This window comes from Triticum aestivum, chromosome 2D, assembly GCF_018294505.1.
Source record: "Triticum aestivum cultivar Chinese Spring chromosome 2D, IWGSC CS RefSeq v2.1, whole genome shotgun sequence".
NCBI classification, from domain to species: Eukaryota; Viridiplantae; Streptophyta; class Magnoliopsida; order Poales; family Poaceae; genus Triticum; species Triticum aestivum.
This window is the reverse complement of record NC_057799.1, coordinates 400,565,706-400,590,760: the sequence shown is the minus strand read 5'-3', so window position 1 is coordinate 400,590,760 and position 25,055 is coordinate 400,565,706. Positions and strand designations below refer to the sequence as shown.

Sequence of the window (25,055 nt, the reverse complement as noted above, 5' to 3'; positions counted from 1 at the left end):
ACATGATCATGCAAGGCAATATGACAATGATGAAGCGTGTCATAATAAATGGAACGGTGGAAAGTTGCATGGCAATATATCTCGGAATGGCTATGGAAATGCCATAATAGGTAGGTATGGTGGCTGTTTTGAGGAAGATATAAGGAGGCTTATGTGTGATAGAGCGTATCGTATCACAGGGTTTGGATGCACCGGCGAAGTTTGCGCCAACTCTCGAGGTGAGAAAGGGCAATGCACGGTACCGAAGAGGCTAGCAATGATGGAAGGGTGAGAGTGCGTATAATCCATGGACTCAACATTAGTCATAATGAACTCACATACTTATTGCAAAAAATCTACAAGTCATCGAAACCAAGCACTAAACGCATGCTCCTAGGGGGGTAGATTGGTAGGAAAAGACCATCGCTCGTCCCCGACCGCCACTCATAAGGAAAGCAATCAAAGAACACCTCATGCTTCAAATTTGTCACACAACGTTTACCATACGTGCATGCTACGGGACTTGCAAACCTCGACATAAGTATTTCTCAATTCCACAATTACTCAACTAGCACGACTCTAATACTACCATCTTCATATCTCAAAACAATCATCAAGTATGAAACTTCTCATAGTATTCAATGCACTCTATATGGAAGTTTTTATTATACCCATCTTGGATGCCTATCATATTAGGACTAATTTTATAACCAAAGAAAATTAGCATGATGTTCTAAAAGACTCTCAAAATAATATAAGTGAAGCATGAGAGATCAATTATTTCTATAAAATAAAACCACCACCGTGCTCTAAAAAGATGTAAGTGAAGCACTAGAGCAACATTAACTAGCTCAAAAGATATAAGTGAAGCACATAGAGTATTCTAATAAATTCCGATACATGTGTGTCTCTCCAAAAGGTGTGTACATCAAGGATGATTGTGGTAAACTAAAAAGCAAAGACTCAAATCATACAAGACGCTCCAAGCAAAACACATATCATGTGATAAAAATATAGCCTCAAGTAAAGTTACCAATGGACGAAGACGAAAGAGGGGATGACTTCCGGGGCATCCCCAAGCCTAGGCTTTTGGTTGTCCTTGAATTTTACCTTGGGGTGCCTTGGGAATACCCAAGCTTAGTATCTTTCCACTCCTTGTTCCATAATCCATCAAATCTTTACCCAAAAACTTGAAAACTTCACAACACAAAACTCAAACAGAAAATCTCATGAGCTCCGTTAGCATAAGAAAACAAATCACCACCATAAGGTACTGTAATGAACTCATTCTTTATTTATATTGGTGTTAAACCTACTGTATTCCAACTTATCTATGGTTCATACCCCCCGATACTAGCCATAGATTCATCAAAATAAGCAAACAACACACAAAAAACAGAATCTGTCAAAAACAGAACAGTCTGTAGTAATCTGTATCAAACATATACTTATGTAACTACAAAAACTCTGAAATAAATTGGTGGACGTGAGTAATTTGTCTATTAATCATCTGCAAAAAGAATCAACCTAAAAAGCACTCTCCATTAAAAAATGGTAGCTAATCTCGTGAGCGCTAAAGTTTCTGTTTTTTTACAGCAAGATCATAAAGACTTCACCCAAGTCTTCCCAAAGGTTCTACTTGGCACAAACACTAATTAAAAACATAAAACCACATCTAAACAGAAGCTAGATGAAAAATTTATTACTAAACAGAAACAAAAAATAAGAAACAAAAATAAAATTGGGTTGCCTCCCAACAAGCGCTATTGTTTAACGCCCCTAGCTAGGCATAAAGATAGAATAGATCTAGGTATTGTCATCCTTGGTATGCATTCCATAAGTGGCTCTCATAATAGATTCATAAGGTAATTTAGTTTTCTTCCTAGGAAAGTGTTCCATGCCTTTCCTTAATGGAAATTGGAATCTAATATTTCCTTCTTTCATATCAATAATTGCACCAATCGTTCTAAGGAAAGGTCTACCAAGAATAATAGGACATGTAGGATTGCAATCTCCATCAAAAACAATGAAATTTACGGGCACATAATTCCTATTTGCAACAATAAGAACATCATTAATCCTTCCCATAGGTTTCTTAGTGGTGGAATCCGCAAGGTGCAAATTTAAAGAACAATCATCAAATTCATGGAAACCTAACACATCACACAAAGTTTTTGGAATCGTGGAAACACTAGCACCCAAATCACATAAAGCATAGCATTCATGATCTTTATTTTAATAGTAGGTTCCCACTCATCATAAAGTTTTCTAGGGATAGAAACTTCTAATTCAAGTTTTCTTCATAAGATTGCATTAAAGCAACAACGATGTGTTTGGTAAAAGCTTTATTTTGAGCATAAGCATGAGGAGAATTTAACACGGATTGCAACAAGGAAATACAATCTATCAAAGAACAATTATCATAATTAAATTCCTTGAAATCCAAAATAGTGTGTTCATTGCTATGTAAAGTTTTGACCTCTTCAATCCCACTTTTACCAATTTTTGCATCAAGATCTAAAAACTCCGAATCATTGGGACGCCTTTTAACTAAAGTTGAATCATCTCCAGTCCCATCTTTATCAAGATTCATATTGGAAAACAAATATTTAATAGGAGACACATCAATCACTTTTAGATCTTCATCATTGTTATCATGGAAACTAGAAGAACACGCTTTTACAAAGCAATCTTTTTTAGCACGCATCCTAGCGTTTCTTTCTTTGCACTCATCAATGGAAATTCTCATAGATTTGAGGGACTCATTGATATCATGCTTGGGTGGAATAGATCTAAGTTTCAAAGAGTCAATATCAAGAGAAATTCTATCCACGTTCCTAGCCAACTCATCAATCTTAGGCAATTTTTCTTCAAGCAAAGCATTGAAATTCTTTTGTGAAATCATAAATTCTTTAACGCTAGTCTCAAAATCAGAGGGCATCTTATTAAAATTTCCATAAGAGTTGTTGTAGGAATTACCATAATTATTAGAGGAATTACTTGGAAACGGCCTAGAATTAAAGTTTCCTCTATACGCGTTATTACCAAAGTTGTTCCTACCAACAAAATTCACATCCATAGCTTCATTATTATTCTCAATCAAAGTGGACAAAGGCATATCATTAGGATCAGAATAAACACTCTTATTAGCAAACAATTTCATAAGTTCATCCATCTTTCCACTCAAAACATTAATCTCTTCAATAGCATGAACTTTTTTACTAGTGGATCTTTCGGTGTGCCATTGAGAATAATTAACCATAATATTATCTAGGAGTTTAGTAGCTTCACCTAAAGTGATTTCCATAAAAGTGCCTCCCGCGGCCGAATCTAAAAGGTTTCTAGAAGTAAAATTCAATCCGGCATATTTTTTTGTATAATCATCCATATATTCAAACCATGTGTAGGGCAATTACGTATCATTAATTTCATCCTCCCCCAAGCTGTGCAACATGCTCATGATCAAGTTGCTTAATTCATAATATCGTTTCTAGGAGAGATAATCTTAGCAGGAGGAAAATACTTAGAGATAAAAGCATCTTTGCACTTATTCCACGAATCAATACTATTTTTAGGCAAAGAAGAGAACCAAGTTTTAGCACGATCTCTAAGCGAAAACGGAAATAGCTTCAATTTAACAATATCATTATCCATATCTTTCTTCTTTTGCATATCACACAAATCAACGAAGTTGTTCAGATGGGTAGCGGCATCTTCACTAGGAAGGCCAGAAAACTGATCTTTCATAACAAGATTCAACAAAGCGGTATTAATTTCACAAGATTCAGCATCGGTAGTAGGAGCAATCGGAGTGCTAATAAAATCATTATTGTTGGTATTGGAAAAGTCACACAATTTAGTATTATCTTGAGCCATCATGACAGACAATCACTCCAACACACAAGCAAACAAGAAGCAAGCGAAAAGATACGTATGGAAAAAGGGCGAGTAAAACGGCAAAGGTGAAGTGGGGGAGAGGAAAACGAGAGGCAAATGGCAAATAATGTAATGCGAGGGATAAGAGTTTGTGATGGGTACTTGGTATGTCTTGACTTGGCGTAGATCTCCCCGGCAACGGCACCAGAAATCCTTCTTGCTACCTCTTGAGCATGCGTTGGTTTTCCCTTGAAGAGGAAAGGGTGATGTAGCAAAGTAGCGTAAGTATTTCCCCCGTTTTTGAGAACCAAGGTATCAATCCAGTAGGAGACTACACGCAAGTCACCTAGTACCTGCACAAACAATCAAGAACCTTGCAACCAACGCGATAAAGGGGTTGTCAATCCCTTCACGGCCACTTGCAAAAGTGAGATCTGATAAAGATAATAAGATAAATATTTTTGGTATTTTTGTTGTATAGATTGGAAAAGTAAAGATTGCAAAATAAATAGTAAACTAGAATTATAGATTGGAAACTTATATGATGTAAAGTAGACCCGGGAGCCATAGGTTTCACTAGTGTCTTCTCTCAAGATAGCATATATTACGGTGGGTGAAAAAATTACCGCCGAGCAATTGATAGAAAAGTGCATAGTTATGAGAATATCTAGGCATGATCATGAACATAGGCATCATGTCTGTGACAATTACTCCACACATCGACCGCTATCCAGCATGCATCTAGAGTATTAAGTTCATAAGAATGGAGTAACGCATTAGGCAAGATGACATGATGTAGAGGGATAAACTCAAGCAATATGATATAAACCCCATCTTTTTATCCTCGATGGCAACAATACAATACGTGTCGGTTCCCTTTCTGTCACTGGGATCGAGCAACGCAAAATAGAACCCAAAGCTAAGCACTTCTCCCATTGCAAGAAAGATCAATCTAGTAGGCCAAACTAAACCGATAATTCGAAGAGACTTGCAAAGACATTAAATCATGCATATAAGAATTCAGAGAAGAATCAAATATTGTTCATAGATAATCTTGATCATAAACCCACAATTCATCGGATCTCGACAAACACACCGCAAAAAGAATTACATTGAATAGATCTCCAAGAAGATTGAGGAGAACTTTGTATTGAGATCCAAAGAGAGAGAAGAAGCCATCTAGCTAATAACTATGGACCCGAAGGTCTGTGGTAAACTACTCACACATCATCGGAGAGGCTATGGTGTTGATGTATAAACCCTCCGTGATCGAATCCCCCTCCGGCAGATCGCCGGAAAAGGCCCCAAGATGGGATCTCACGGGTACAGAAGGTTGCGGTGGTGGAAAAGTAGTTTCGTGGCTCCCCTGGATGTTTTCAGGGTATAAGAGTATATATAGGCGAAAGAAGTAGGTTGGTGGAGCTACGAGGGGCCCACGAGGGTGGGGGCGCGCCCTCCGGCCTCGTGGCCGCCTCGTTGCTTCCTTGACCTCCACTCCAAGTCTCCTGGGTTGCGTTTGTTCCAAGAAAGATCCTCGCGAAGGTTTCGTTCCGTTTGGATTCCGTTTGATATTCCTTTTCTGCGAAACACTGAAATAGGCAAAAAACAACAATTTGCACTGGGCCTTCGGTTAATAGGTTAGTCCCAAAAATAATATAAAAAGGTATATTAAAGACCATTAAACATCCAAAACAGATAATATAATAGCATGGAACAATAAAAAATTATAGATACGTTGGAGACGTATCACTCCTTCAACTTAGCATTCTCCTCAACAAGATGCACATGCTCACAATACGGGTTAGTAGCATTTGCATTATCAATTAAGACCATATGAGGAAAAGTGGCTTTCTCCTTAGTTAGCTTTACTTGGAGTTAATCATGAGACTCTTTGAGGCTAGCATGAGCACCCTTCAAGACCTTGTGAGCCTTGTCAAGTAAATCAAACTCCTCTTTGAGTCTAGCAAGATCAACCCCAAGCTTGGCTTTCTTGGAGTTTAGCACACGAGATACAACAAGAGAATGATCAAGATCTTTCTTCAATTTATCATGGTCCCCGTTGTATGACTCCTCAAGAGCCAAACGATGACCGCGCTCTTCCTCAAGAGCATTGGAGAGATCCGAAATCTCATCGGCATAGTCACAACTATGCCCCTCCATCTTAGGGATGGTATCTTCGTGAGCCTCGATCATGTCATTGGCTTCACCAAGTTGTTCCAAGAGAGCAACGAAGTGCTTCTTGGATTTACCCTTGAGCTTACTCATAAAAGACTCAAATTCATTTTCCTCCACATTGGACCCCTCACTTTCATCAATGCAATCCCTCAAAGAAGGATTAGTAATGATGGTAGTTTTAATGTTGGGGGTTACCTTGTTGGTGGCTTTAGCCATGATGCACTTGGCGGTGATGTTCTCATTGGGTGAGTCAAAGAGAGACACCCGTGGAGTTGTCGTAATGGCAACGGAGGCCACGGCAACCGACTCACTGTCTTCTTCATCATCATCATCATCCTCATTGTACTCTTGTTGTGCCACCAACCCCTTGGGAGGAGTCTTCTTGGTGAAGTTGCTCTTGTTGGGGAAGGACTTGGCCTTGTCTTTTCGGATGAGCTTGCCACCATTGTCTTCCCTCTTCTCATAAGGACACTCCGCGACAAAGTGACTCACATTGCCACAATTATAGCAAGTCCTCACTCGTTGCTTGCTCTTCGTGCCACTTGAGTTATTCTTGTTGAAGTTGGGCCTTGAGTTCTTCTTGCTCCAAAATTGCCTTGAAGCAAGAGCCATGTGCTCATGATAAGCATATTTTGTATCTTCGGGGTTGCTCTCCTCTTCTTCCTCTTCATCCTCTTCTTCCACACTAACCTTGGCCTTCAAAGCAAGGTTGGGCTTCTTAGCTCTTTGAGAACGCAACACCGCATTGTCGGCGGTCTTGTCCAAGATCCTCATTGCCACAAACTCATCCAAGACTTCACTTGAGGACAAGGTGTGGAAGTCCGGTCTTTGATGGATGACGGAGGACATGGCCTTGTGATAAGGCATCATGGCCTTGAGGAACTTGCGCTTGATCCAATTGTCATCCGTATCCTTGCTCCCATGATCTCGGAGTGAGACCGCAAGAGTGGTTAACCTCCGGTAAAGCTCACGAGGTTCTTCATCCTCATTCATTGCAAACTCATCGGCTTCATCTTGCACCACTTCATAGTTGGAGCGTTGAATTCTTACGCTTCCCTTGTAAAGGGAGACAACATGGTGCCATGCTTCCTCGGCCATGGTGAAAGGTCGGAGATGTGCAAGATCTTCGGATGGAATTGCATCTTGGATGATGAAGAGAGCATTCTCGTTGAATTGATGATCCGCGGATTCTCTAGGGGTGAAGTTGCTTGGGTCATGAGGATAAAAACCTCGCTCAATGATTCTCCAAAGGTTAGTATTAACATGGTTTAAATGACGTTTAAAGCGATATACCCAAGCATCAAAATCTTCATTTTTCACAATCTTAGGAGGAGGGCCGGCATGATTTAAATGAGTGGAGGGAATAGGTCCTCCATAAGTAGGAGGTGGTTCCACATGGGCAAAGATGCCACTACCATTTTTACCACTAGACAAAGGAACTTTCTCACTAGTAGCTTCCCCCTTGTCGGAGTTATCATCCATCACCTTGTTAGTGGGATCGACCACTTCCAACGGCGCGGTGGATAGTTTGAGACCATCAAGAAAGTTCTTAAACATGCCTTTGACCTCAGACGTCATGGAGTTTTTCAATGTGTCCAAAGCCGCATTGAACTCCTCACGAGCGACCGCGGTTGCCCCATCGGCTGTAGACGAGAACGAATTCACACCGGAGTGCTCCTCCCCACCGTCTACGGTGTCAACCATACTCTTCAGACAGCAAAGTCCTTAATAAAGAGACGAGGCTCTGATACCAATTGAAAGGATCGATATAGTTGACTAGAGGGGGGTGAATAGGCAACTAACAATTTTAGCTTTTCTTTACCAATTTAAACTTTGCATCAAAGTAGGTTGTCTAGATATGCAACTAGGTGAGCAACCTATATGATGCAACAACAACAAGCACGCAAGCAAGCAAAGGATACAACACAATATAAGCTTGCACAAGTAAAGGTACGAGATAACCAAGAGTGGAGCCGGTGAAGACGAGGATGTGTTACCGAAGTTCCTTCCTTTTGAGGAGAAGTACGTCTCCGTTGGAGCGGTGTGGAGGCACAATGCTCCCCAAGAAGCCACTAGGGCCACCGTATTCTCCTCACGCCCTCACACAATGTGAGATGCCGTGATTACACTATTGGTTCCCTTGGAGGCGGCGACCGGACCTTTACAAACAAGGTTGGGGCAATCTCCACAACTTAATTGGAGGCTCCCAACGACACCACGAAGCTTCACCACAATTGATTATGGCTCCGCGGTGACCTCAACCGTCTAGGGTGCTCAAACACCCAAGAGTAACAAGATCCGCAAGGGATTAGTGGGGGAAATCAAATTTCTCTTGGTGGAAGTGTAGATCGGAGCCTTCTCAACCAATCCCTAGAGAATCAACAAGTTTGATTGGCTAGGGAGAGAGATTGGGCGAAAATGGAGCTTAGAGCAACAATGGAGCTTGGGGATGGAAGAGGTGGTCAACTCGGATAAGAATACTCCCCTTTTATAGTGAAGGAACAAATCCAACCGTTATCCACCAACTCACCCTGCGACACGCGATACTACCGCACCATAGAAGTGGTACTACCGCACTAGCCCACGGTACTACCGCGATGGACTGCGGTACTACCGCTGGCACGGCAGGGGCTAGAACCAGTCCTGATGCGCTAAGGCAGGGAGCGGTAGAACCGCTGGCGCGGTACTACCGCACCCCCTTGCGGTACTATCGCAAGGCAGGAATCGTCTAGGTTGGGAAGGCACGGACATATAAAAATACATCCGTGACTACTTCCACTGAGTTTTGATCTATGCAAAAATCCGACACGGTACTACCGCAAGCTTGGAGCGGTACTACCGTGTAGGGCGCTGATGTAAAAAATTACATCTGCCCCTACTTCCGCTCATGTTGCTGAGCCTGGCCAGAGCCCATGGTACTACCCCATCCATGGAGCGGTACTACCGCATAGGGCGCGGATGTAAAAAATTACATCCGCCCCTACTACCGCTTGAGCTGCTACGCCTGGCCTGAGACAACGGTACTACCGTTCCCAAGGAGTGGTACTACCATGAGCACCTGTGGTACTACCGCGCCCGAGGCCGGTACTACCGCAAGGGCCTGCGGTACTACCACTCCGAAGAGCAGTACTACCGCATGCCCCAGTTCAGCAACACTAGGAGTCCTTCATTTTGCAGAGACACGGAGAGACGGAGGATGCTCCAAAGAGCTAAAGGAAAGGTGGTGCAAAAAGGAATAGCCGTGTACGTGTTGATTCCACCCAAACCTTTCCAGCGCGGACCCCTCTTAATAGTACGGCTTACCTACGACTCAAATCCACCGAAAAGAAACGCCGTCTTCAATAGTCTTCGAGGGGCACCAAATTGTCTTGTGCCTAGACATGATATATCTGAAATGCTCAATCCACACGATTAGTCCGCAAAAGCATTGTCATCAATCACCAAAACTACTAAGGGATAAATATGCCCTTACAACCGCGGATTAGTTTCAAGTGGATGGATCCAAAGTGACCAAGTCATGCATGACTTGGTCACTTTGGATCCATCCACTTGAAACTAATCCGCGGTTCTTTCACCCAATGATATAATAACTCATCATCATCATCATCATCATCATCATCATCGTCGTCATCATCATAATACATGATTGTCATATAACAACTCCCCATCATCATCATTTTCGTCCATGAGACATAATAACAACTTCTCATCATCATCATTTTCGCACATAATAACAACTTCTCATCATCATCATAGTCATAATCAGCACTAACTAATTGTTCTTAAAACCTAGGACCTACTCCTCTTTCCTAGGTAAAATACCATAAAAGAGATAAATCGGTCCATCTCCATAATGAAGAATGGAGATAAACCTATCTCCAACTTGTGGCTTGCGCACATTCATGTTGTCTCCAATTAGTTGCGTGTGCGCATTCATCACTTTGCTCCATTCTTTGATTTTGAGCCTTCCATCATTTGAAATCGAGTATGTAGTATAGTAAGCCTTCGAAGGAGTTGGTCGTAAGCTAACCATATGCATATAACCTTCGGTAAACAGCATGTAAGGCACAACCTCCTTCGGGAGCCTCTATTGAAAAATGTAATAGTAAGATATATAGTTAGCAATATAGTTTATATACTTAAGAAAAATGTATGCAATAAAGTTACCATCATTAACAAAATCTTACCAAGTTTTTGGCAATGAAGTTACCATCATGCAATTTATGGACTAGTGGCACGTATCCAGTAAAATTTGGGAGGATAGAATGATTGGTTTTAAAGGCCTCAACATCATCTATGAATGAGACAAGATAACCTTTCTCCTCACAATTAAGCTCGGAGTCATAACTGTAGTATGTCCTGTCTACAACCTTCCGAGTATTTTTGGAAGATAAGAAATAAGCTGACAATTATAAATAAAGATGTTTAGTACCGATGAACACCAAATATTTTTAAATTAACAATATAAATTACTTAACTTAACAAATTAGTTTGACAAACTCACATTTAGGCAAAACTGGAGGCATATCCACATCCACCAAGATATCGATATTATCATCATCATCATCTTCGGGACGAATATAAAATGTTATTTGCATACCCTCGTCAAATCCATATGCCTTGCAGAGAGCTTCCCAATTAGAGCAACCGAAATGGGAGTGATTGTCCATATTGAACAGCTTAACCAGAAACACATAACCATGTTTAGTTCTTAAGTGAGCCCTCCTCGTCTCCGTATTCTGGTCTTTGAAACCGAGCTTCTGCAATACATATGGTCTTGCATGGCACGAGATGTACTAATCAAATTGAAAAATCCAAAAATTACACATTGACCAAAAGAAGCACAAGTGATGATATTGATTACGATGAAATGCTTGTCGTTGCGTACCGTACAAACATCAGAGGTCTCGTCCAGCTTCACGGTGAAAAACCTATCATTTTGCAGGTGAGGACACCTATCGCACAAACCCCGGTCATCGTAGCAGTAATCGCACTCCGGGATCCTATCGTCATCAGACATGTCCTATGTTCAAAATTGAAAGATTAAACTTCTGAATTTCAATATATGTACTGCAAAAACTTAATTCGATCATTAATATTCATCACGGGTTGAATTTCAGTCAGTCGAGACTTTTGTTGAAAACTCTCATCTCACGTGGTGTATATGGTGGGCACACCCTCTCTGATATTTGCGACCGTCGGTGATGAAAGCTCCTACTTTCATTTGAAAGTGCATTACACCAAAATGTCTAGCACCTTCAAATGAAGAAGAAACTTCCCTCACAACAATTGTAGGGATTCTTCTTCTCTCATATATATGGTGGAGACTCTCCCTCACTGATTTTTTGACAGTCATGTATGGAGCCCCGATAGACTTCAAGTCAACCCGAAATGTCGTTTAATTATCTGTCTAGAAAATCCGGGCCACTCGATATTTCCTACATATCCTAGCACAAGTCATGCCAAAATTCACGGAAAAATCCGGCATGACCTTTGCTAAAAAGGACATATATCGAGCGCCTGAAATTTGCCAGAATGGAAATTAATCAACACTCCGGCAAAACATAGGCCACTCTGAGGTGTTCCCAGCAAACATAGGCCACTTGGGCAAGCACTTGTAGCACACAACACTACATATCACATATCTAAATCTCCATCATATTTGAAAGACCTACATTGAAAATTTTCTATTCCATGGAAATTGTCACAACTACTCATCATCTACTACTCTACTACATCTATCAAAACATATACATCATCATCGACATGGGGATTTGGCTGGTCTCACTTCGAGGTCGGAGGAGGTCGGTGATGGGGACGACGACGGGGATGATGCAGGGTCCTTGATTTCTGCAAAAACAAAATATAAACAAAAACAATATTATTCTCATTTTAGGGTTTAGTGAAACCCTAAACCCTAGAAAAATGCCCTGGTGTTTTTACCTACTGTCTACTTCTTGAACCATAATAACCATTACTAATTTTTTTCTATTCTATTCTATTCAAATAACCTAAATTAATACTAAACTTTTAAAGGTATTTGGTTGTTTTGCCCCTGCATTACTAAAAAATTATATTCTATTCAAATAATCTACATTATTGAAAATTTTCTATTCTATTCAAATAATCTACAATACTAAATATCTTATAACCCCTACATTTACTTAAAATTTGCATTCTACATTCTTTTGTAAAAAACATTAAAAAACCTACATTCTACAAGAACAGAGGGAGGAGGGATGGAGCCATGGAGGGAGGTAGGAGGGAGGAGGGAGCGAGGGAGGAGAGAGAGAGAGAGAGGAGGAGGGAGGATGGTGCCTGAAGGGGGAGGGAGGGAGGAGCGAGAGGAGGAGGGCGGACGACCGAGGAGGGAGGAGAAAGGAGAGAGCAGGAGGAGGGAGGAGGAAGGCGGCTTACCGACGAGGAAGAAGGCGGCGACGACGGCGGAAATGTGGCAGAGGAGGGCGGGCGCGGGCCGGGGAGGGCGGCCGGAGCAGCGCGGGGGCAGGCCACCGTCGACGAGGGTGGGAGAGAGAGAGAGTGGAGATGGAGAGTGAGGAGGGGAGACTGAGAGGTCAGGCGCGGAGGCTGATGATAGCTTGGGCTTAGTAGTAGCGCGTTTCTAGGTAAAACGCTACTATTAAAGTCAATAGATGTAGCGCTGGTCCAAGACAGGCGCTACTGCTAAGTTTGGATGGGCACCTGGGCCCGGGCTGGCCATAACAGCAGCGTGGTATTCCAGAACGCGCTACTACTAACCACCTACTAGTAGCGCTCGAAACTAGAAAGCGATGCTACTAATTATTAGTAGCGTCTCTTTTTAACCCGCGCTACTGCTAAGACTTTGTGTATAAAGTTTTCCCTAGTAGTGTTAGCTAGGCATAATGCAAGCATTAAGTTTTATCATCTTTCAATTCCTCAATATAGCAACGTGATTTCTTAGGAGGAGTTCCTAACATTCTATTAATTATAACACTCCTAGGTACGAATCCAAAATGTTAGTGTCAAAGGTAGGTTCCCTTTTTATCCCGCTAAAAGTGAGATGCACACTTTTCATCTTTAAATCTCTTTTTTCCTTACTAGATGAGGCACCCAAATTGGATCTATGAACCTTAGGAACATAATTAAATTTTATATTCTTGTTCTTAGATGTCTCCTCACTAATTTTTATAGAAGCAAAAGCTGAACCCAAAACATCTATAACTTCTGCCAGTTTATCTATTTTAGCAAGACTTTGTTCTACTCTATTGGTATGGGGTTCTTTTTCCCTCAATAATTTTAAGTCATTTCCTACTGTAGAGCCCAACTTGGTAATTTGATTGTGCATCTTTTTATCTAATTCTTTCAATTGTTGGTTAGTTGACATTTTATTTTCAATTATATCAAATCTCTGCATAAGATGATTGAAAGTTATTTCAGTTTCATCAACTTTAAGTGGCGGAGATCCTACTAAATTTTCCATAGCATTAAAGGCATCTAGGGCATAACTAGCCAAAAAATTCTCTCCAGTGTATTTAGAACAAATCTATACCAAATAGTAACATCAACATAATTTTTTTAAAAAATTATGCTAGATTGCTTACAAATAGACCAATTTTGAGCATTACAATTTGTATACTAAGCATCTTTTAAACTCTCTCTATCCCTTTGTTTAAAATGAAGTACTTCTAGCTAGGTGGTGGAAACGACAAGTGAATGAAGAACTAAAGCATGGTAGCAAGACGTTCTGGCGTGCTCTGCCGCTTCGTCAGGGAGTAGGTGGCGTTCGATCCTCGTGGATCTGTAGCTCTGGCGAGACTTTGTGCCCTCTGGGCGGCCGACGAGGCGTCGACGACGCCTGCTCGTGTGCGGGGATGCTATCCTCCGGCCCTTTTGGCGTCGCACTGCCGTCTCCTCCAGCGGTGGTATGGGGTTGGTGAGGTTTGGTGCAGCGGTGTCCCAACGGCCGTTGTTGGGCTTGGCGGCTGCTTGTTCAGGAGGTGCGCCGGCGTAACCGGCATACGAGTTTATGGACCTTTGATTTCGGATGCGGCATCGGCGACCTCTTCTCCAGGGCGATGGTCCGGAAGGATTGGTGCTTCGATGACTTCCCGTCTGCGAGAACAACTAAGGTTAGCCCGGCTCCGGCGAGGAGGGGCAGCAGCGGCGCGCCATCGGTACGTGCGGGTGGAAGACGGTGGCTGGCTCCCTAAGGACTTTGTTGTATTATCTGTCTTTGTTAAGGGGTGCTTTGTAATGTCTGTTCCTGATTAATAGATCCAATGTCTTCTTGGCAAAAAAAAAAAGACAAAAAAAAAGACGTTTACCCTTATAGCGACGAATAGGATTTACCCTTTTTTTTAGGGGACCGAATAGGATTTACCCGCAATGGCAGCCACCCGTCTCTCCCCACGCGGGCTGAAGAAAACCCAGCAACTGCCGGGGCCTCGCTTCGTCCAGCTCCTCCGCCGCAAACAACTGCTGCCTCGACGTCCTCGCCGTCGCCCAATTGGCGGGGACGCCGGGACGGGCCGGGACGGGCCGGGACTGGCAGAGTAGATATTTCTTTCAAGGACGCTTTTTGGCGCGACGCAACCGCGTATCCACGGCCTTCCTCCCAGCAACAGCAGCCTTATCGTTGTCTTCACCCCCTCCAACCTCTCACCTCTGCACAGAGAGGCACCATATCGAGGATGCCGCTCCCTCCGTCCCCTCCCCCCTCCCTCTCCAGCAAGCCCCCCACCCTGCCCTTCTCTCCCAAGAAGACGCCGCCGATGCCCGTCTACAAGGACCTGCACTTCAACCACGACCTGTCCGCCACCAAGAAGTTGCAGGTAACGCAGCAACGCTTCAACCATGGTGGGTTCTGAATTTAGCTTCTTGCGACGGGTGGCAATTGGGTGGGTCTGCGCTCTGCAGGCTGGCGTGGACCTGGTGGCGCGGCTGGTGGGGGTCACCCTGGGTCCCAAGGGGAGGAATGTGGTGCTCGCCAACAAGTATGGCCCTCCCAAGATCGTCAACGACGGGGAGACGGTCCTCAAGGAGGTACTCCCACTCACCTCATGCTGGCCTGCTCTTCAGATTCAGTACATGTTCCTGCAATGCTGGGGTAATTTTCAATTTTTTGGAGTGATTGTAATTTTCAGTAAACTCATTTGTTTTTTCTACTGTATTGTACAAGATCGAGTTGGAGGATCCGCTGGAAAATCTAGGAGTTAAATTGGTCAGACAGGCCGGCGCCAGGACGAACGATATTGCCGGCGATGGGTGTACCACTTCTATAATCCTTGCTCAAGGCCTGATTGCTGAAGGAATGAAGGTAGCTGATACAGTATTCTAGTTCTCTATATTTCTTGGTTTGGAAAGTGATCAGGAGAAGTTTTTGGTATAATGAACATTGACAGACGCAAACAATTCTGAAACCTAAACCTGCATCTGAATATTTTCAAAAAGTAGGTTCTTGCTGCTGGAATGAATCCGGTTCAAATTGCGCGTGGCATTGGGAGGACTGCTGATGCTTTGGTTTCTGAACTCAAGTTGATGTCACGGGAGGTACGGTTTATCAGTTAATCTATGACTATGAATGTCTCTGTATGGTCTTACCAAAGATATTGTAACATTTTGTAAATTGATGCCTTCTAGATTGAAGATCATGAAATAGCACACGTGGCTGCAGTTAGCGCCGGAAATGATTACGCTGTCGGAAACATGATTTCTGAGGCTTTTAAAAGAGTAGGCAGGGAAGGTTTGGTTAGGATTGAAAACGGGAGAAGTACTGTAAACAGTTTGGAGGTTGTTGAAGGAATGCAGTTTGAACGTGGTTACCTCTCACCTTTCTTTGTGACTAATCATGCGAATATGTCCGCGGAGTACACTGACTGTAAGGTAGTGCAGATATCTCCATCATGTCTCCCCAGGCCACTGCATCGGAAGATGCACACACATCACTCTGCTGGATAATTTCAAGAGTTATGTTTTGTTTTTTGTAGATCCTGTTGGTTGACAAGATAATTTCTGATCCAAGGGAACTTTTAAGGGTATGTTTTAGTGCTGTAAAAGAAGTTTTTCCATTATTAATAATTGCTGAGGATGTCGAAGAAGAAGCATTGGCTACTTTGACGAGAAACAAGCTATCCGGGATGATCAAAGTGGCAGCAATTAAGGCTCCTTCTTTCGGTGAACAAAAAACCCAATGCTTAGAAGACATTGCAATCATAACAGGAGGTACATAACTGGGTCACGAATCAACTGATGCAACTCCAGTCATCAACATCTCTTGTTGGTTTTCAGGTACAGTAGTGAGAGATGACATGGGATACACACTAGAAGAGGCAGGGAAAGAGTTCTTAGGCTCTGCTTCTAAAGTAATAGTCAAGAAAGATTCAACACTAATTGTTACTGATGGAAGCACCCTTCATGCAGTTGAGAAAAGGGTTGCTCAGATAAAAGGCCAAGTTGAGGTATAGCCCAATAGTTTGATGCAAAACATGGAATAGCCCATGTGACGTTTTATATGTACGTACTGGAGAAACTGCATTTAAAGCTTCTTGAAGCTACCATGGACCTATGAATATGGTCATCTTAATGCGGTCATATTTTTCATTCTAATTTCCAGAACTCAAAGGAGACGTACCAGAAAAAGATACTGGGTGAGAGGATTGCAAGGTTATCTGGTGCAATTGCAATCATTCAGGTCATCAGGTGTCACAAGTATTTTTAACTAACTAGTAACTAGCCTTTTGTGCCGTTTGGACTGCATGATTCTAAAAATCTGGCGTCAAGTTAATTGCAGGTTGGTGCTCAAACAGTCATTGAGCTGAAAGATAAGAAACTGAGAATTGAAGATGCCCTTAATGCAACCATGGTATCACTAACCAATCTACAATCTTATTATGCGAGGTTCTGTGAAGTACAATTTTCCTATTTCATAACCACATTTTGGATATTTCAGGCAGCTATTGAGGAAGGTGTTGTAGTTGGTGGTGGATGCAGCCTACTAAGATTATCCCAGAAGATTGACATAATCAAGGAATCATTGGATAATTTAGAGCAGAAGGTAACATACTATGGTTTCATTTGCGGTGCAAAATGCAACTAGGGAAATAATGAGCATGTGGCCCTAATTACCACTGGAAGGACTATAGTACTACCGAGTAGATGATCTAATGAGCACACGTTATTAAACGTTTATAATATCCATCTTGCTAATTTCTGGAGAGCAAAAATCTAAATCTTGATCTATATTAAATCTGAGAACAAACCATGGCATATGAGAGGACAACATCATCCCGATTTCATTGCACAATTACCCCATCCGACAAACATAAAATGTTTATAGGGAAGTACCCGAGTGCACAATAAAGAAACAAGAAAATGGCAACAACTCACAATACGACAATCAGTATTCCAAAATGCCGTACTACACATGGATTTCGTTTGTCCACCAAGTAGTGAATGATTTGGCTGTGTGCAATCTCGATGTCTTGACTAGCTCTTTACATTGTGTTGTTGCAGAGACCGGGTGTACTTGGTGTCATCTTGATATTAGTATATTGGCCCTTATAAAAACAGAGTGAATGACACACATAAAAAATCCATTAATTTATTTCTCCTACTCTGTCTCCTTATATCTATAATTCATCATATATTCAAGAATAAAACATATACTGCAATCCACAGGCCCAACTCGAGTTCACCACAATCCTGGCCTACTGGTGCAACTATGCTTTTTTAGTGGTCAAGGTGCTTGTGCTTTATCGAAAATACAGATTTCTTGATCCATGGATACTGCAGCAATACATATATAGTTTGGATGGCCATTTACCACACTGATAAATGCACTGATTTTTCGTTCTTGAGCCATAACTCCTTTCATTCCATGCTCAGATTGGTGCTGACATCTTCAAACATGCTCTGAGCTACCCTACCACACTAATAGCTAATAATGCCGGGATGAGTGGCAAGTTCGTCATCGAAAAGGTTATCAATAGCAAGCAGTAGCTCTTTTGATTCAGTTACATGTTACACGTTTGTCTGGAAAACTGTGATGTACCTGAGGATAAATTCTGGCTAACATGCATTTGACTGCTGCTGTTGAAGGTGCTGTCAAATGACAATGCAAGTTATGGATACAATGCTGCCAACGGCTGCTATGAAGACCTGATGGCTTCTGGAATATTGGACCCATCAAAGGTTAGTGAAACATTCATGGAACGATGGTTAGAATAATCCTATGTCTCTCAAAATAAGCCAATTAGTAACGTCGAATGGCATCACTAACTCTGCAATTCGTTTGCCCTGCACAAATGTGTCAGGTTGTGAGGTGTTGCATAGAGCATTCTGCTGTTGTTGCCAAGTCTTTTCTCACCTCCGATGTAGTGATCGTGGAGGCGCAAGAAAGCAAACCGGTTCGCGTAAGGCCCCCGATGCCCCCTAGGAACCTGATTCCCCCAATGCCTGCATCAGGTAACTATATTTGCACCTTCATCATATAAAAAGATGCATCTTCTTTTCAGTATCGTTCTTTTCAATATCGTGCTTACCTTGGTCCGATGCTTTCAGTTTCAGGTATTCGAGTCTAGCATGCACGCTCTTGTTTGGAGCCACCACAAATGTGCCTGGGATGAATAATTTTGTGGGCAAGTCCGTCAAGATATGAGCTGGAAGAAAGATATACTACTACTTCCGTTTAAACATTGCTCTTAACAAGAGGGGAGCGAGGGTCCTCCTCAGGCCGTGTGTGCAACGTTTTCCTCGGCAGAGAAGAACTCGAAAGATGCCAACCAGAGCGCCCATGGGGGCTCTCCGGGAAGTTCGTACAGGCATTCGCACTACAGCTGCGGTTCAATGTAGTGCACACTGACAAGTTTATGCGAGCAAATAGCATCCCATCATTTTGCTGATGAAACTAATCAATCTTTTTCTTTGGAGAAGCATGATGCCCGGAGGCAGGAACACAGATAATTAATTTGGTGTGCCTGTGTGGGAGATAGTGGAGCCTTGGGGGGGTTGGATATGGTATCTTTGCACGTGCCGCTAGCTAGAACGAACATGACACTGGCACATCTCATGATCGAGAAGCTAGCTGGCGAACTGAAAGTAGGTTAGCTGATGAGCCATCGAGAACACACATGTGCAGCTGATACTCTACACGGAACGGGTGCGTCGTGTGACACGGGTGGAAAGTGGCTTCTTCATCACCTTGAAGAAGACGTTGAGGTCAGTCATGTCGACCCCGCCGCCGCCCTCCACCGGCGGCGCCCACTCGAACTCGCGCACGAGCGCGGCCAAGAAGCACTTGATGTTCACCACGGCCATACCCATGCCCGGGCAGAACCTATGCCCCGCACCAAACGGCATCATCTTCATCTCCTTGGGACCTGCCGATGGCCCGACGCCCTCCGCCTCGCCTCCAGCCAGGTACCGCTCGGGTTGGAACTCGTCAGGATCCGTCCACGCCTTGCTGTCTCTCCCGATGTCCCCCACGACAAACCGCACGTTGAAGTCGCCGGCCGGTACGGTGGTTTCGCCCAGCAACGTAGCGTCCTCGGCCCGCACTCGGTGTGGGACGAACGGCACCGACGGGTGCATCCGGAGGCTCTCCAGCACGACCGCGTGCAGGTACGGCATCTTGCGGAGGCTCTTGTCGGAGGCCGCGTCCACGGCGTCAACCTCGCGACGCAGCTCGCTTTGGACCTCTGGCTGGATGACGAGGTGAGCGAGTGTCCATTCGATGATCGCCACGATCGTATCCGCGCCGCCGCCGAGGAACTCTGACACAAGGCTCCACATCTCGTCGTCTCTAAGAGCGCGCCGGCAATCGATGTCCCTGCTGCCCGTGTTGTCACTGGGGACGCGGACATCGATGAGTGAGTCGACGTATGGACGCCGGACGCCGCCATGGCGGGCACGAGACCTCCGCCGTGCTGCGATGAGAGGGAGGAACAGCTCGGCTTGGCGGCCACGGAAGGCGAAGAGATGGCGCAGTCGCCTCCGGTGGACGAGCTTGGCTAGCCTGGAGCCGAGGGGGATGCCACTGAGCTCCCCGGCGGTGACGACGAACTCCTGTATCACGCGCTGCCTGGCGCTCACATGGCGTTCGTCGACACCGTCGCCGAAGCACGCGCGCGCCACCAGCGCGAACACGGCGGCGTAGAGGTGATCGCGGACGACCACCTGGCTCGGGGCCTGGGCGGACAAGCCAGGCGACGAGGCCTTGGATGGCCTCCCGCTGCAATGGCGCGAGGTCACCGAGGTGTGAAGGGTGAAATGTCTCGGCGGTGAGGTTGCATCGGGGTGCGGGCCGTAGGGCAATGAGCTTAGGTTCAGAGCCACGGGGAAGAGGCCTGGCGGGCGGTACGCGAAGGCGTTTGCATTCTCAACAAGCGCGCGGTGGGGGAGGGCAGGATCGCCGATCTGCTCGAGGGCCAACGGAGCACCAGGGCCGGGGAGTGTCATGGTAGTAGATTGGTTTTCTCATAACGCCGTTGGTCCACCCAAATGGGAGCAAGAGGCCATGGGTTCTGTGATATGGGTACAGTGTGCTAACCTCTGCAGAGTGTGTGTTTAATCTATCGATAGCCGCGTCCTCGGTCATAGGCACAAGTTCGTACTAGGTCACACCGTTTGATCAACACTCACATGACGGAATGACTTATAGGTGATTTATATGTTAATATATTTGAGCAGTACAGCTTGGCAGGATGATGGTGAGGATATTGGGATGATCTCGAGGATGATCATTCAGTTTGTGATATGTTCACGCGGTGATCATGTGAAGGTATTGATCATGAGGTGATCGAGGTGATTTATTGCTTGGTCGGATAGTCAAGAGTAAGATGGTTCTTGAGACAGTGGTTCAGCAGTAATCTTAGTAGTTTCTTATCATGCTTTATAGTCGCCTTCACTTCATAATACTTCCTCCGTTCCTAAATGTAAGTCTTTATAGAGATTTCACTAGATGGACTACATACGGAGCAAAATAAATGAATCCACACTTAAAATGCATCTATATACATTTGTATGTAGTTTATAGTGGAATCTCTATAAAGACTTATATTTAGGAACGGAGGGAGTAGTTGTTAATAAGTTAATGCTATGTTATTATCTTGCCTTGATACTTTTGGTTGTTGTGAGCTTACAAGTACATTCAATGTACTGACCTGGCATATAATGCCAGATTGCAGGTGATGCCGTGATTGATTGATTGCTTGTTGAGGTTACCGTGTGTGCGAGCTAGATCGTGTCCCAGCCAGAGTCCTTGCGGAGTGGAGTTCACCATGGTCGTCGTTGTTCCGTTGCTAGAAGTTATTCCACTGCTACGAGTTATTCCGCTGCTAGCATAGAACTATCTTAGCAGACGTAGTGTCGTCGTGTTGATGTGATCTTTTGTAATATCATACTATTGTATCCCTTATGCTTTGTAATAAGAGCTGATTTGTTCTATGCTGAGCAATGCCGTATTTCATAAGACTTGATCTCTGGGCTGGAATGCGGGGTGTTTCGGTGGCCATGTCGCCAAAGGAGGGCAATGCCGGGGTGTTTTCTCAGAGGGGCCTTGAGGCACCCCAACTAACCGATGTCCAAACATATCCGTACTACTCTGGATGGAGTTAGATTAAAAATTATATGGATAGATTGTCATAATAGCTTGGCAAGTGGGCAGTGAACAAATACATGCTCTAAGACTCCTTCGTTACCACAAAAGCAAGGCTTTGTGAATCCTTGCCAATTTCGTTTTAGAACTTCAAATCTAAGGTGGATGCCCATGCTCTCCGGAGTTTAAAATTTCAAATCCAGGTTATATCTTTCTTGGGAAAAAGATAGAGAGTACGGCAAGACGGGGCAGAGGGGACCTGCGTGTGGAAGCCGGGCGTCGGCCCGCATCCGGGACGTCGGCCAGAGAGAGCAGCTTTTCTTCGGTAAGTATTACTCCCTCCGTCCGGGAAAAGTTGTCCCCAACGACGTTTTGCAAAAAGCACCTCCCCTTTCTTCCGACAAACTACGCAGCCCTCCTTCCGACTGCTTCTCTGCTCCGTCGCCTCGCCAAGCGCCGGCAGCCTGCTCCGTCGCCTCGCCGCCTACTCTGTCGCCTCTCCGCATGCTCCGCCGCCTCGCCGCACGTCGGCTGCCTTCTCCCCCTCGTCTCGCCGCTTCTCTCCGTCCGCACTAGGAGATCAAGAGGGAAGGGATCCCCTTTTCTGCAAAGGCCGTGCCTTGCCGACTCCGGCGGCGGCGCTCAATGACCCGCTCCTCGTCCTCGAGCACATCCTCCAGACCTCGAGCTCCGGCGGCGGCGGCGTGGGAAAGACGACCAGGGCATGGGGAAGACGAAGACTTGCTCCAGCCACATGCCACTGCCCCGTGCTCGCCTTGCTCCTCGAGCTGGCGGGCTGATGATGGAGGACCTGCACTCTTGGCTCCACCGGCGCCGCCGCTACCACTTCTGCTTCTGCTCCCCGCTTGCACACAGCGCAGGTCTGTCTTCTGAATTTACAGGTGATGTCTGTCTGTTGAAGCAAGCAGGTGAGCTGATTTTGTGCAGCGATTGGTTTGTGCAGCGATTGGAGGAGCAATGGAGTACTGCAGAGGAACGGATGCTGCTTCCGTTGGTGCAGGTGAGCCATGGAGTATTGTGAGTACGAGTACAGTACTGACAAAATTCAGTTAGCCATGGAGTACTTGAGATGAACATACAGTATAAATTCAGTTAGCCTTGCACTTTGTATGCTTTCAGTATTGGTGAACATAAGTATAGATTCATTTAAATTAAGTGTGGCCAAATATAATTCAGATTACAACAGAATCCAGTTACTCCTACTCATAATATGGAGTATAATTCATAATGTTAGCTAATTCAAATAAGCGAAGATTAATACCAGAACATGCCAATTATTGATGCTTATTTTTGTTTTTCTCTCTGTAGGAGCATATTTGCTCCTGATCTTTATTCTACAGGAGCAGCTTCTTCTTAGTCCTTGTAGTATCCCTGTTGATATTAATCCAAATAAAATAAAAAATTCAGTCACTAGTGATGGATTATGCTCAGTAAAATTCAGTCTAAAATTGACAACAAACTGTTAAGACATCCATATTTTGTTTTCCTTCTCCCATTTTAGACCATGATCATTTTAATGCTCCAGTTGAGAAACAATTTTTTTAGTGAAGATGATCTTAGTGGTGATAATGTCACATCAAGAAGTTTAATTAGCAGTCCTTGATCTTTAGAACATCAAGAAAATTTAGTTGACGAAAGCCCGTCGAAGTGGTCGCTTTGGAGGAGCAGCCGCAGGTGGGCGGCGGGGCAGCTCGCCTCCGTGCGGCGCAGGTTCGCAGCAGCGGAGGCTGCGGAGCAGAGCAGCCGCAGGTGGGCGGCGGAGGTGGGCGGCGCCGCGGTGGCTGGACGCGCCGATGGGCGGCGGCTGGGCGGTGGAATTGCGTAGCTGGGCGCCGGCTGGTCCTAGCGGATCGAAGACCAACTCGCCTCCGTGGTCGCAGCGGTGGGCGGCGGAGGCGGGCAGCTGGTGGCGGGTAGGCGGCGGCGGGTGGTCGCGGGACGCTGCGAGCGCCGGAGCACGGCGGCGGAATCCCACGGCGACGCGCGGGCGACAGACAGAGGAAGAAGGGGTCCTGTTTGTTGCTGTTTTAAAATGACGAGGGTTTTCTTGCAAAAAACCCAGTGTACTGTGCGCGTGACAACTTTTCCCGGACGGAGGAAGTACTGTATTATCGACTTGTACTGTTTAGTTCGAGCCATTTGGCTTTGATGAGTAGAAGTAAATATCCAAGTAAGTTATGGAATATGTAGCCTGTTCTTGGATCCGTAATAGTGGAGACCGCTTTTGCCTCGTGCTGGCTTTGTCACTGCATCCAATCAAATTGGATCTTGACTTGAGATTGGTAGCTTTATGTCAGTAGCGGAATCCTTCGAGATGGCGACAACCTATGGTCACATGCTCACTGTGGTTGATCCGTCATTGATCTGGTCAAGGAGGCATACAATTTCCCCCATTTTTGCATCATTCACAGCTAGTCTGAACTCTGAAGCTGTGCCACACTACGGACTGTCCACTGCCCACCTACGGAACTCCATTAATTTTCTTGATTCGCTTGCAGCTTGTATGGCAGTCCCGAAGGAGATGGCAACTGGAGAAGAGGAGCTTAACGGCGTTCTAATCGTCGGCGGCGGAATCTGTGGCCTCGCAACTGCGCTTGCTCTTCACATGTACTTGCTCCGTTTTAAAATAGATGACCCAACTTTATATTAACTTTGTACTAAAGTTAGTATAAAGTTGGGTCATCTATTTTGAAACGGAGGGAGTATGTTTCTTTTACTCGATGAGATTAGGAATAGTGTTGGAGTATTTCAGTAGCCTAGCCGAAAATGTCAAATGCAGAAAAGGTATAGACAGCCTTGTTCTCGAGAAGGCCGAGAGCTTGAGGGCAACGGGGGCAGGAATCAGCATAAATGTCAATGGATGGCGTGCGCTTGAGCAGCTGAAGGTTGGCGAGGAGCTGCGAAAACTGGCCGTAAATCTTACTGGGTATGTCTGAGCCTGATTGCTGTTGCTGTGAACTTTTAACTAGTCACAAATTATGGCAGACAATGGCCATGTTTGACAGGCAGAGTGTTATCGAGCAGAAACTATGTTTCGAAGCTATTGATTGTTCCGTTGTTTTCATGCTGACAACTCTGGTTTCACTGATTGGTAAGGTTTCATACAGGTGAGTACGGACATGACAACACTAATTTGACTAGCCAGCACCCGCGGAGCTACATGTAGTTCAGGAGAGACTACTGCCCCCAACCTTACAAATTACTAGAAATCTGTAAATCCAACTAGAAGCTACTGTTACATATTGGTTTTGTGTCTTTGAGAGCATCTCCAGCTGCGTTCCCAACAGGCTCCCCTGAGGCCATTTTTTGCCGCCGGCGTCCGAAAAACGGTCCAGTCGCGTTTCCAGGAGCCCGCTTTTCGCTGGTTTGAACCGAAACTGGCGTCGGCGGACCCAGGGCGAACCCGACGTGCTGGGGCGCCTTGGGCATC

The 25,055-nt window shown here is 44.7% G+C and overlaps 2 protein-coding genes and 1 pseudogene across 3 annotated transcripts in view; 2 read left to right on the top strand and 1 right to left on the bottom strand.

Annotated features, from left to right (window-relative positions):
- The window catches only part of LOC123055807 (chaperonin 60 subunit beta 4, chloroplastic), a 100,067-nt gene extending 81,156 nt beyond the window's left edge, over nt 1-18,911 (top strand). Inside the window, exons 3-16 of the mRNA XM_044479656.1 lie at nt 14,374-14,843; nt 14,929-15,054; nt 15,191-15,328; nt 15,466-15,561; nt 15,652-15,894; nt 15,999-16,233; nt 16,300-16,469; nt 16,625-16,702; nt 16,802-16,873; nt 16,961-17,065; nt 17,896-17,988; nt 18,109-18,201; nt 18,324-18,474; nt 18,571-18,911. Coding sequence (XP_044335591.1) covers nt 14,374-14,843; nt 14,929-15,054; nt 15,191-15,328; nt 15,466-15,561; nt 15,652-15,894; nt 15,999-16,233; nt 16,300-16,469; nt 16,625-16,702; nt 16,802-16,873; nt 16,961-17,065; nt 17,896-17,988; nt 18,109-18,201; nt 18,324-18,474; nt 18,571-18,590 — 2,090 coding nt within the window. The 3' untranslated portion in view covers nt 18,591-18,911. The remainder of the gene's footprint in view (nt 1-14,373; nt 14,844-14,928; nt 15,055-15,190; nt 15,329-15,465; nt 15,562-15,651; nt 15,895-15,998; nt 16,234-16,299; nt 16,470-16,624; nt 16,703-16,801; nt 16,874-16,960; nt 17,066-17,895; nt 17,989-18,108; nt 18,202-18,323; nt 18,475-18,570) is intronic.
- A 180-nt stretch (nt 18,912-19,091) lies between these two features.
- LOC123053404 (cytochrome P450 89A2-like) lies at nt 19,092-20,796 on the bottom strand (annotated as a pseudogene).
- Nucleotides 20,797-21,959: 1,163 nt separating this feature from the next.
- On the top strand, nt 21,960-24,706 carry LOC123053403 (uncharacterized). Of its 2 annotated transcripts, none has more exons than XM_044476879.1 (3): nt 21,960-22,485; nt 22,569-22,625; nt 24,124-24,706. In XM_044476879.1, the coding sequence occupies exons 1-3, from the start codon at nt 22,329-22,331 to the stop codon at nt 24,273-24,275; spliced, it is 366 nt and encodes a 121-aa protein (XP_044332814.1). In that variant the 5' UTR covers nt 21,960-22,328; the 3' UTR covers nt 24,276-24,706. The 2 variants fall into 2 exon arrangements, with proteins under 2 accessions (XP_044332814.1, XP_044332813.1); XM_044476878.1 differs by lacking the exon at nt 24,124-24,706 and adding an exon at nt 23,236-23,855.
- Nucleotides 24,707-25,055: the final 349 nt, after the last annotated feature.

Excerpts from the sequence above, each read along its gene's own strand:
- LOC123053403 (XM_044476878.1), top strand. The coding sequence starts at position 22,329 with ATGGGGAAGACGAAGACTTGCTCCAGCCACATGCCACTGCCCCGTGCT. Across the intron at positions 22,486-22,568 it reads CCCGCTTGCACACAGCGCAG|CGATTGGAGGAGCAATGGAG; the intron begins GTCTGTCTTCTG and ends TGGTTTGTGCAG. Across the intron at positions 22,626-23,235 it reads TGCTGCTTCCGTTGGTGCAG|AACATCAAGAAAATTTAGTT; the intron begins GTGAGCCATGGA and ends CTTGATCTTTAG.